Source organism: Sorex araneus, chromosome 2 (genome assembly GCF_027595985.1).
Source record: "Sorex araneus isolate mSorAra2 chromosome 2, mSorAra2.pri, whole genome shotgun sequence".
In the NCBI taxonomy this organism is placed as follows: Eukaryota; Metazoa; Chordata; class Mammalia; order Eulipotyphla; family Soricidae; genus Sorex; species Sorex araneus.
The window spans coordinates 205,989,351-206,002,038 of record NC_073303.1 but is presented as its reverse complement, the minus strand read 5'-3'; the positions used below and the strand labels follow the sequence as shown (position 1 = coordinate 206,002,038).

The 12,688-nt window shown below is 59.6% G+C and overlaps 1 protein-coding gene across 1 annotated transcript in view; it reads right to left on the bottom strand.

Moving 5' to 3' along the window:
• ADAMTS2 (ADAM metallopeptidase with thrombospondin type 1 motif 2) overlaps positions 1-12,688 on the bottom strand; it is a 100,291-nt gene that overhangs the window by 51,610 nt on the left and 35,993 nt on the right. Inside the window, exon 3 of the mRNA XM_055129197.1 lies at positions 11,093-11,249. Coding sequence (XP_054985172.1) covers positions 11,093-11,249 — 157 coding nt within the window. The remainder of the gene's footprint in view (positions 1-11,092; positions 11,250-12,688) is intronic.

The window sequence follows — 12,688 nt, the reverse complement described above, 5'->3', positions numbered from 1 at the left end:
AGTGGCAAGCATCCGGTCACGAGTTCAAATCCCCAGCGCTCCACATGCCCGTCCAGTCACGTCTCACCCTGATATGTGCAAAGACTGAAACCAAAAGGCACTGCAGCTGGCCCTGGGTAGGACCCCCAGCCCTGGATCAGAGACGAGGACCACCAGGAAGGGAAACAAAGAAGGCAGAGACTCATCTCAGAGGTCCCACACAGACCAAACTGAAGGGCTGAGCACGTCTGTGCCAGGACAGGGCCCGCTCAGGGCAGGAGCGAGGGACCATGTGGTGCCTGGCCCCCTCCCGAGTGTGAGGTTCGCCTAGGGAGCTGGAGGGTGACGTGGGTATCGCAGAGTTGGGTCACGTCCTGTCTCCCAAGGCTCCCCCCGCCTCCTTCCAGGGACCCTGCAGAATTGGGGTGCAGTGTCTAAGCAGGCTTTGGGGCATCTGTGCCCTCAGGGGGGAAGAAGCTGGTGGGCCCTGTCCCCACTCCTTCAGAAATGGGAGCCCCCTGCCTCAGCCCTCTGGGGGCTGCCTGAAAGCCAAGGAGCCCTGAGCAGTATCCCCAGCTAGTATCGGGGAAGCCTGCCCTGTCTCAGGGTCAGGACAGCTAGACCTCCTCTGCCCTCTCTCCTCTCCTCTCTGGCCTTTCTCTGCGCCTTACCAGAAAGAGACCCAGGAGGGGGGCCCCCAGAGCTAGAGCCTCACGTCCCACAAATCTTGGAATTCCTGCCCCACAACCCCTCTGAGCTCTGCAGGTTCTGAGGTATGCAGGGGGGAGGGGAGGAGACTGATGAGCTCGTCTGCACCCCCCACCCACTCCCACTTGACTAAGGGGCCTCGGAAGGCCCAAGGTTGCAGGGGGTGACCACCAAAGAGAATTGTGTGGTGTAGGTATCACCCCACTCCCTCAGAGACCAAGAGATGCTAATCCTCCTGGGAAATCCTAGAGGGAGAATCAAGCACCTTTCTTTTTTTTTCTTTTTTTTTTTTTTTTTTGCTTTTTGGGTCACACCCTGCGATGCACAGGGGTTACTCCTGGCTTTGCACTCAGGAATTACTCCTGGCGGTGCTCAGGGGACCATATGGGATGCTGGGAATCAAACCCGGGTCGATCGAGTGCAAGGCAAACGCCCTACCCGCTGTGCTATCACTCCAACCCCCAAGCACCTTTCAAACACACACACACACACACACACACACACAGGCGCGCGTGCGCGCGCGGACACACACACATTCAGACTGTGCTCAGGGATCACTCCTGGCTCTGTGCTCAGGGATCACTCCTGGCTCTGTGCTCAGGGAATCACTCCTGGCAGTGCTCAGGGGACCTTAGAGTGCCAGCAATAAAACCCGGGCCACCTGTATATCAATCAAGCATCTTTCCCCCTGGACTATCTATCCAGACCTGATTATTATTATTTTTTTAGTTGGAGGCAGAAAGGCCACACCCGGCAGTGCTCAGGGCTCTGCACTCAGAAATTACTCCTGGCAAACTCAGGGGACCCTACAGGATGCCGGAGATGGAAATCGGGTCAGCCTCATGCGAGGCAAATGCCATGCGAGGCAAACGCCCTCCCCACTGTACTAACGCTCTGGCCTCCAGTCCAGATTTTTGATTTGTTGTTTTTTCTTTAATTGGGGCACTCCCAGGGGTGCAGGCGGGAAGAGTCCAGGCACAGAGATGGCAGAGCTGGTGGTTCTGGGGTGGGGGCGGCATGTGGTGTCGGATCAGGCCCAGGGTCTCCCAGAAGTTAGGCAAGAGCTGGACCCATGAAACGACATGTCGGCCCCTTGGATTTCACATTTTAGTTTTAAACTGTATTTTCCGTTGTACATCCTCTGCCCATTGGCTTCTTCTCATCCCTCCACTGCACATTCCTTTCATGTGTGGTCTCTTTTTCTGTTTTTCAAGCCTCGTTTTATTGAATGGACTGTACATGGTAACCTTATGTAACTTGTCCATTTTCTTTTGTGAGAGCCACAGTCATCCAACTGGGGGTTTGTATTAGCATGCAGGATTAAATATTACTTCCCTCCTCTAAAAACTTGTTGGAGCTGGGGGGAGAGAGAGAGAGAGAGACAGAGACAAAGAGAGATAGCGAGACAGAGAGAGATAGAGAGAGACAGAGTTAGAGACAGACAGAGACAGAGAGACAGAGAGAGCGTGCATGAGAGTTCTGAACACTAACCCTGCACTGTCTAGGGTTCCCTGGGAATCGCAGGGTGCAGATCTGCAAGCTGGAGATCCACAGGCTTGGAAATCCCGACCCCCTGTCTCCTAAATACTAAGAAAACATTGGGGGCTAAGCAATAGCACAGCGGGGAGGGCATTTGCCTTGCACGCGGCCGACCCGGGTTTGATTCCCAGCATCCCATAGGGTCTCCTGAGCACCACCAGGAGTAATTCCTGAGTGCAGAGCCAGGAGTAATCCCTGTGCATCGCCGGTGTGACCCCCCCCCAAAAAAAGTTGTTTATTCATTTTTGGTCTGGAAGCCACACCCCACTGTGCTCAGAGCTGACACCTAGCTATGTGCTCAACAGCACCCGTAGTGGTGTTCAGGGGTTATTTGTTGCTCTATGCTCAGGGGCTGCTCTTGGTTCTGTGCTCAGGATTATCCTTTGGTGATACTCAGGGGCTATTCCTGGTTCTGTGCTCAGGAGCACCCCCTGGTGGTGCTTTGGGGGCTACTTCTGGCTCTGTGTGCAGGAGTGACCCCAAGCCATGGTGTTCTGGGGACCATGTGGTCCTGAGGATCAAATCCAGGATTTCCGTGTCCAAATCCTTCTCTCTGGCTGTTGATGTTCTCTCCCTGGCCCACTTCAAATCATTTTGTAAAATAATTTTAACGCAGCCAGAGTGATGCTACAATGGATAAGGTGTTTGCCTTGCACACGGCCGACCCGGGTTCGATTCCCAGCATCCCATAGGGTCCCCCAAGCACCATCAGGAGTAATTCCTGAGCGCAGAGCCAGGAGTAACCCCTGAGCACCCCTGGTGTGATCCAAGAAGCCAAAAAAATTAACTAACAAAATGAAAAACGTGGGGCCGGAGCGATAGCACAGCGGGTAGGGCGTTTGCCTTGCACGCGGCCGACCCGGGTTCGATCCCCGGCATCCCATATGGTCCCCCAAGCACCGCCGGGAGTAGTTCCTGAGTGCAAAGCCAGGAGTAACCCCTGAGCATCGCTGGGTGTGACCCAAAAAGCAAAAAAAAAACCAAAAAAAAAAAAAAAAAAAAAAAATGAAAAACGTAAACATTTTAACAAAAATGTTGCAAGAGCATGACTCCTTTGTTGTTGTGAAGAGGAAATGATTCGCTGTTCCTTCAAGCCGCGTGCAGAGAAAGAGCATCCCATGCACTCCATTTCTTGTGACAAGCACTGCCTGGGCTTTTCACAGCCTCTCGTCAGCACTGACCACGGGCTCCAGCAGGGGAGAGTGTCCTGCTAGTCAGAGTAGGGTTGATGGGCAGCCACACGACACGCTCCTCCTCTCTCTTACCCAGAGTTTCTCTGTCTCCCCCGCCCCCATCTACTCAACCCGCCCCCCATGGGCAGACGCAGATGACAGATGTCTCCATTTCTCTCCCTTACTAGCCACGCTGCCCTCAGGCCAATGACAGCCGCCCTAGAGGATTAATGGCCCCTCCCAGCTGCCGTGGCATCAGGGGAAGGACAGAATGCCATCAGAGGTGACTTCATCTGGGGTCGGCAGGGTCTGTGGCGAGAGTGACAGCTGCAGCTGGTCTTCAGTGCCCTGAGATTTCTATTTTCAGACTTAAAAAATAATAATTAACTTGTTTGGGTATTGGAGCAATAGTACAGCAGGAAAGGCATTGGCCTTGATGCAGCTGACCTGGGTTCAATCCTCGGCATCCCACATGGTCCCCTGAGTCTGCCAGGAGTGATTCCTGAGTGCAGAGCCAGGAGTAAGTCCTAAGCACCGCCAGGTGTGGCCCAACACCTCCCATATATATATATATATATATACATATATATATATATATAACTTGTTACTTGTTTTGGGGCGGAGCCACAGTACTGCAGGTGCAGGTAAGGCGCTTGCATTGCATATTCGACCCTCAGGAACCCTGGCTGGTCCTCTGAGCCCCGACAGGAGGGACCCCCGAGCGGAGAGCCAGGAATAAGCCCTGAGAGCTGCCGGGTGTGTCCCCTGCACTGCCACCCCCGTTCCCTGCTCTAACAGGAGCAGGGACTCCAGCGCTGGTCCTGGGCTTGGCCGGGGTTTGCTCAGGTACTTCCTGAGTGCAAGGCCGGAGGCTCAGGTGTGCAGCTCCTGGGGGCGTGGCCAGAGGCTGCAGGGGTGGCGCGGGGGCGAGTGGCCAGCAGGGAGACACTGAATCAGGACAGGGTGGGGGACAGTCGCACAGGTGGGGAGAAGACTCTGGCCTGACCTGAGGACCCTCCCTGCCCCCTGCCGCCCACTCAGAATGACACGGTGCTCCTGGGCCCCAGCCTCCCCACTACGCTCCTCACCCCAGGAGCAGGCGTCCGCAGGCCACAGTCTCCCCGCCTCTTAGCAGTCACCACCCCCCAGCGCTGGGCTGCCAGATCCCACGTGGGAGGCCCTGAAGTCTCCTGACACCCCCAGGCGCCCAAGTTTACGCAAATCCCTCGCCCGACCCTCCCACTGTTCCCACACCCACAGTGGCTTGCGCCGCAGGAGGCAGGGTGGGTGTCCCTTCCCTCGGGAGCACCACGGGTTTCTTGCCCAGTGAGCCTCGGATCCCAGGTGGTATGGGGACCTCGAGCTTGGGCCAGAGGTGCCGAGAGAAAGGTGCTGGCCAGAGCGGTAGCACAGCGGGGAGGGCGCTGGCCTCGCACGCAGCCCGCGCAGGTCCGACCCCTGGCATCCCCCAGGGTCGCCGTGGCACCGCCAGAGCCAGGAGGAGCCCTGAGCAGCGCTGGGTGTGGCCCAAGAAGGGAACTGAGCCCACTTACAAGGACCAGTGTCCAGCAGCTCAAGAATACAGGGCTGGGGTCTGCCCAGGGCGGGACCACGGGGGCAGGACGTCCCGGGCACTCAGGAATATCAGGGGCAGGGCTCCGGGGGCCGACTCACCGGAGTGAGGGGCGAGGGAAGCTCGCCTGTGGGCGGGGCTTGTCCGGGGAGGCCAGGGTGGGGGTCCCACACAGCAAACTTAGGGTGGGGCACGTCTGTGGGTGGGGCTCAGGCAGGCAGTCCAGGGGTGGAGCATGTCCGGGGCGGGGCTTGTCCACGCCAAGTCCAGACCCCCGCGTCCCAGCAAGCAGGGTTCACCTGTGTGTGGTACCTGTGTGTCTGCGGATGCATGCTTCACGCATGTCCACACAAACGCGTGCATGGCCGTGTGTGCAGTGAACATGCCCATCTCTGTGCCTATGGGCCCGTGTGTGTGCACGCGTGTGCATACTAGAGTGTGTATACGTGGAGGTGGGAGTCCCCCTCACTACACTAGTGTTCCCCACAGTGGGGGCGGCTGGAGGCGGGGGGGGGGGGCGTGGCAGTAGCCTGGGGAGCAACTGGCCTGGTGGACTTCCAGCGGCCAAGCCACCCGTGTTATCTTTTAGAGAAAGTGACTTGTCAGCGCCCCTCCCCGTACCGGGAGCGGGTGGACACTCCAGGCCCACGGAAGAGGAGGGAAGGTCGGGGGGATACATCTGGGGGCACCCCGGCTCTACAAACAGGGAGGCCTGGAGCAGGGGGTCAGGCTGATCGCTGGACATCTTTAGGACATGGGTGAGTTTTTGGCTTTATTTGGTATGTTTTGGGGTCACAGTCAGTGGTGTTCAGGGCTTCCTCCTAGCTCTGTGCTCAGGGATCATCGCTGGCGAGCTTGGGGACCCTCGGGGCTGCCAGGGATCGAATCCAGATCAGCCGTGTGCAAAGCAAGCGCCTAACCTGCTACACTGCGGCTCCAGCCCACCAGGACGTTGGTAAGGCAAGTCCCCATCCCAGCCTGCACAGAGCTCGGACGGAAAGTGGACATGCAGGCGGGTCAAAACAAGGACCACCGGCAGGGCTCGGCCGGACACCCTGCTCTCCCCCTGCCACCAGCTTCCGAGATGCAGCCAGAGGGACGGGTTCCAGGGACAGGGCCCCGCGCTGGGGTCTGACCCCCCGAGCATGTGACCCTCGCATCCACTGGAGTTTTCTGCGGTGGCCAGGCTGCTCCCTTGCAGCCCAGATCCCCCCGCCAAGGCCGCGCTTCGTGGTGTTACAGGGACAAAAGGCCAAGAATGTTCTGGATGTCACCCAGACGCAGAAACATGCCTTTTCTTTGTCTCTTTTCTTTGGACTTCCAGCACGCAGGGCTGTTTGCGCCTCATACTGTCTGGGCTGGAGGCGGCCCGGGGCAGAGTGCTGGGCCCCTCCATGTCCCCGGGATTTGGGGGCGGCATCTGCGTACCCCAGCTCTCTCCCCAGCCTGGCTAGAAACTCAGAGCTGCCCAGAGGGGGGCACTGGGGGAACTTCGGGGTCGAGTCAAAGCACACAGCCGCCCCATCGGGGGCTCCGTCTCGGGGCCAGGACACGGCCACCTCTGCACCCCCAAACCTCCCGCTAACGCTCAGCAGCTGCCTCACTTCCGGCCGCCAAGAACAACAGCACAGAGGGCCTCGCGGGAAGAGGCCCCCCTCGCCCGCGGAGAGAAGGCAAATTCCTCGGCAGTGTTCGGGCATTCCTGGGCCAGGTCTGGCCACGTCCCAGAGACCAGAACCAGGACACAGCTGCTGCCCCCACCGCTTCCTGCCCCTCCCCACCCCCCAGAGAGTGGAGGGGGGGCTCCAAGGCCCGGATAATGGGCCTTTGGAGATACTGCTTGTCAGACTGGTGGCACTGAAGAGGGGCTTCACCGTTTGTCTTTTGGGAGGAGGGTTGGGGACATGCCCAGCAGTGCTCATGGCTCAGTGCTCAGGGAGCAGGCTGGCAGGGCTTGGGGGCCCTATGGGGTGGTGGGGATTGAACCCTGATTGTTTGCATGTACAGCAAGCGTTTTCCAGGGATTCTCTCTCTCTCTCTCTCTCTCTCTCTCTCTCTCTCTCTCTCTCTCTCTCTCTCTCTCTCTCTCTCTCTCTCTGGCCCCGTAAAGAGAAGCTCCATTGTTTGTTTTTGGTTTGGGGGCCACACCTGATGGTGCTCAGGGGTGACTCCTGGCTCTGTGCTCAGGGATCACACCTGAAGGACTGTGATGGGGTGCCGGGGGTCAAACCCAGGTGGGTTTTCTTGCCACGTGCAAGGAAAATTCCCTACCCACCATGCTATTGCTGCAGCCCACCCCCCTGAAGAGTCTATGGAAAACGGCCGTTTCAGACTCTGGCTCTGCGGTCTATACGGCCTCCTCTCCTTTCTGGCCACTGCCCTTCTGGCCAGACCCCAAGTCTGGGCAAAGTTGCAGGGTCACACACTACCATGGTGGGGCTCTGGCCTCGCCGGGGGTCTCTGTAACTGCCTGCTGCCTTAGCTCCTCCTGAGATGGGGTGACAGGCTCAGATCTCACACCTATACTGGTGAGGGCGGTGACAAGGGGCTCACCACCCCCACGCCCCTAATCTGGGTCCCCAGGGACTCCCTCACACCCAGGGCCTGCACTAAACTCTGGGCAACTTGACACCCTGAAAGTCTCGGGAATGGGGGTGCGTGTGCCAGTGGGGAGGGCACGTGCCTTACACGCTGCTGACCCGGGCTCGATCCCAAGCACCCCACAGGGTCCCCCCAAGCACCGCCAGGAGTAATTTCTGAGTGTAGAGCCAAGAGCAACTCATGAGCATCACCGAGTGTGGCCCCCTCAGAGTGGAGGCTCATGCCCAAGGGCCTTGGGGTGACTGCTGTGACTTTACTTTCAGACGTCACGCTCACCAGCAGAGCCCATGGGTGGCAACCTGGGCGTCAGGCCCCGCCCCACAGCCTAGTCCCACCCATTCAGGCCCCGCCTCAGGGTCTTAGCCCCGCCCACCAATGCCACGCCCCCGGTGTCCTGGCCCGCCCTCTCCCTGGCCGCCCTCCCGGCCCTGGCCCTCCCCAGGCCGAGGAGAACTGTGTGTTCAGCTCTTTCGTCCACGGAAGGGGGACGGGGCCGCTTGTTTTGCGGTGGGAAACCGGGTGAGTCACATTTATTCTTTTGGGACATTTTAACCTGAGTCCCGAGCCAGGACTCCGCCTGATGCTGGGAATTCTGCAGGCAGCAAAAAACAAAAGCAGGGCTGGGGAGATGATTCAAGGCTCCGGCGGGCCCGCGTCGCATATGGGAGCGCCATGCCCACCCACAGCAGTCCACATCCCTGCAGCGCCCTCCCCCACCCACACACACACTCACACACACACTCACACAGTCCCTGGCCACACCCTGCCACGCCCACCTCTCTGGCCGAGTGAACTCTATTGTCCACTGTCAGTCTTCCAGGCTCCCGCCTTCTCTCTGTCCCTGGCCCAGACCTCAGCCCCAGCGGGTCACTCATGCATTCACAGGGATGCGTGTCTAGGGATCCGGGAAGCCCAGGGCTGAGCCATGCGAAGAGCAGTCAAACATCTGGGGAGCACTGGATCGTCCGAGTGGGAAATCCCCAGCCATGCTGCAGACTGAGGGGGGTGAGGGAGGAGAGGAGGGAGAGACAGAGACAGAGAGAGAGGGAGAGGGGAGGGGCGGGGAGGGGAGGGCGAGGAGAGGAGAGGCGGGGAGAGGCGGGGAGGAAGGGAGGGGGAGGGAGAGAGGCCGGAGAGGGCCAGGGTTTGGGGAGAAGCTCCCACGGCCCCACACCCCCCTGACCTTTCCCTGCTCTGAGCAGCTCGGGCAGGCAGGTGCACCGCGCTGCTCACTATTAATTTTCTCAAGAAACAGGTCAGGGAAAATCGGGAATTTTTGCAGCCAACACCCCAGGCTACCTCAAGTGTCTGCTCCCTGCTGAGAAGTTGAAGAATTGGGGCACGTAGCCGCCAGACTCGGGGCCAGGCCGGGCGGATTCTGGGGCACTGCGGCCTCCTCAGATGCCCCCAAGACGGAGCCCCGCCCCCGCCTGGCACCCAGGCTCTTGGGGGCGGCGGGGTACACTGCCGGCAGCCAGCCCCTGGAGGCGCCCCCACCTCCCGCTAGTCCTGGGGTGTCTGGGGGGAGGGGAAACGGGCTGTTGGCGTCACCTGGTGCAACCAGGAGTGTCCCAGGCCTCGGCGTGACCTCCCGCTGCCCGAGAGTCGGAGCCCCTCTGCACACCCCAACATCTTCCAAGCAGCCTGTCCCCTCCATGCCATGCAGGGCCAGGCCACGACCCCAGCCCCCCCCTTTCCCTTTCTACGGCTCAGCAAGGCCGGGTGGCTCGTGTGTCCCCTATTGCTCCAGGCCTGAGCTCACCCCTGCCCTGCTCTGAGCCCGCCCCGCCCGGCTGACTCTGGGGGACCTCGCGGCTAGAACCAGGGGCTCTGCTGGGCTCTGGGGTCCCCCGGACATGCTCCCCTCAAACCACGCATGACCCCAGCTGGAGGCCTGAGAGACACCGCCCCCAGCACCGCCCCCAGCACCGCCACGCAGGCGCAGAATCACGCGGGCAGAGGCCCCGCTCGCGGCTCCTCCCTCACGGCCCTGGGGCCAGAGGCCAGTGAGGAAGAGCCAACATCAGGGCTCACACATGTGCCTTGACAAAGGCACACACATACAGATATGTACACATCCACACTCATGTATAAGCGTACACATGGATACACATGTGCACACACACCAGGACACAAATGTAAATGCAGGCACATACACCAGACACACAACATAGCGACATGCACACATATGCAAGGCACACTTGCACACACATGGACACATACAACGTGCACATATGAACACACATGCGCATGTGCAACGCAACCAGTCCTATGTGCACACAGACACACTTGCACATAGACACACATGCTCACATGCATAAAGACATGCTAGACATTCCCTGCGGGGTCCCAGTGCTCCCCAAAGCTAGGTGAGAGGGACAAAGAGGCAGAAGCTCCAGCGTAGGAGCAGGGGCTCGGGGGGGCGCTGGGCACCCAGGCGTGACTCCCCCAGCCCAAGGAGAGGACACTCCGGGACCAGCCCCGCTTACCCCAGCAACGCGCTCTCGGCCAGAACGGAGGGAAGTGGGGTCACTGGCCCCCGGGGCAGCGGGGCTGACGAGCCCTTTCCACTCCCCCACCCACCCCCGCCCCCGCAGGAGGAGGCGGGCCAGCTGGGGAGAAGAGGCCGGGGTGCTCAGGGTCACGGGTCCCCTGTGTGGACCTCTAGGGGTGGTCTCTCTGCTTAAGTGGGTGCCGTGGGGGGGCTCGAGGTGGGGAGAAGCTCGCAGCGCCAGGGTGGACCAAACACGGGCTCCAGCTCTTTGTGCCCCGGGACCGCCCGCGTCTCGCCTCTGAGCCGCGCCTGAGCACGAGAGGGTGAGCAGCGCAGGAAGCCGCGGCTGGGAGGCTGGTTCTGGGGAAGCAGCTCAGCCCGAGTCCGGTCAGCCAGGACTCAGCCCAGCTCCGCGTGCAGCCCTGGGGGCCCACCTGCACCCCAGCGCCCCCAGACTGCTGCAGCCAGGAAGCGGAGCGGCCAGCCGGCCGGAGGCGGATGCCTGGAGGCTCTAGGTGGGGGCGGCAGGGTCGTCCGGGTCTGAGCTGGTTCTGGTTCTGAGCTGGCCACGCCCTCGCCTGGGCCAAGGGGGCTCAGGGCTGTCAGGAAATGCCGCGGCAAGTGGGGGAGAGAAGACAAGGAGGGGTGGGGCCCTGCAGGGGAGAGGCCGGGGGCATGAGGGCCAGACTGAGATGGCCTAGAAGAGCCCCCCGCGGAGGGCTGAGAGCTCGGGGGCAGGGGAAGCCGACTGCGGCCTCGCACACCAACCCCCGAGCCCGAGTCCCAACATCCGCAGGGTCCCCAAGCCCCCCCCAGGCGCGAGCCCTGAGTTCAGAGCGGGAGCAAGCCCTGAGCACCACCTTGGGTGTCTCCCAAGCCCAAACCAACCAAGCACAGCACCCGCTCCTTGCTCTGGCCACTCGCCAGCAGAAGGGGGACCCCCGCCAGGCCCACACTGGAGACCTCGATGCTCCCCAGAGCCCCGAGAGCAAAGGGGCCACTGACAGCTCCCACGCCTGCGCTTACCTGTGTCCAGGCTCAGGGACGCCCCTGGCGGCGGCCGGGGCGTAGGCGGCCGGCGGTGCACCACGTGCAGGCGGCCCTGCGCGGCTTCCGTGCTGGCCTCTCCCTTGGCCACCGGCTCGATGAAGAATTCCTCCTCATCCACCCGGATCAGGCCTGCCTGCAGAAACGAGAGGAGGGGGTCAGGCCCCCCACGTCCGGCCAATGGAGAGCCCCCCCAGACTAAACCAAGGGAGCCAGAGGAAGAGGGTCCTGACCGGGCCAACCAGAGGGTCCCAAGTTCGAGGTGAATGTGGAAGTGTCCGGCCAGGGGCTGCGCCGGCCACAGATGTGGTGCTGTGTGGGGGTTGGATTTCGCAGGGTCTCTGGTGCTTTTGGAAACCCCGTGCTCCGGCCAGTGAGCCCCCGCCCACCCTCTTTCCTCCTTCCTTCCTTCCTTCCTCCCTCCTCCCCTCTCTCCTTCCTTCCCCTTCCTCTCTCCTTTCTCCTTTATTCCTTCCTCCTTCTTGCCTTCCTTCCCCCTCCTCCCTCCCTCTCTCTCCTTCTTTCCCCTTCTTTCCTTCCCCCTTCTCTCTACTTCCTTCTTTCCTTCTCCTTCCTTCTTTCCTTCCCTTTTTATTCCCTTCCTCCATCTTTCTTTTCTTTCTTTCTTGCACTTTCTTCTCCGTTCCTCCCTCCCTCCTTCCCTCCCTCTCTCACTCCCTCCTTCCCTCCCTCCCTTCTTCCCTCCATCTCTCCCTTCTTTCCTTCCTTCCTTCCTTCCTCCCTTCCTTCCTTCCTTCCTTCCTTCCTTCCTTCCTTCCTTCCTTCCTTCCTTCCTTTCTTTCTTTCTTCCTTCCCCCACAGGTAACCCCAAATAACTAAAGCAATTTTGAGAGAGAACAAAGCCAGAGACGTCACATTTCCTGATTCCAACGCATATTACAGAGAGACAGTAATCCAAACAGTATGGTGCGGTTGTGAAAACAGACCAAAGAGGCAACATCGAGAGCCCAGAGTTTTACTGGCAAGGCCGCCAGGAATACTTAATGTGGAAAAGATGATTCCATTTAAAAATGTTTTGGGGGGCGAGAGCAGTAGTACAGCAAGGAGGGCACTTGCTTTGCATGAAGATGACCCAGGTTAAATCCCCAGCACCCATAGCATCCCCTGAGCCCCACCAGGAGTGACCCCTGAGCGCAGAGTCAGGAGTTGGCTCTGAGCACAGAGTCAGGAGTCTGTCCCCAAAACCAAAATTTAAGAATGGAGTTGGGGAAACCGAATATCCACAGACAGAAGAACAATCTTGGCCCACATCCTACACCGCTCCCAAACATGAACTTGAAATGGGCTAAAGACTCCAACACTGGAAGGCATGAACCCTCAAACTCCTGGAACAAAACAAAGTGAATAGTTCCTTGACATGAATCTTGGCAAAGATTTTTGGACCTGACTCCAGAAACACAGCAACCAAAGTCAAAAATAAAAATCAAAAAAACTCAACTAGCGAGATGACATCCAGCGAGAAAAGCTTCACAGCAGAAAGTAAAATCTTCCACTTGGCGACAAAGGCCGATCAGTTAATACATCCAAATTAAAGAACTCAGGGCCAGAACGATA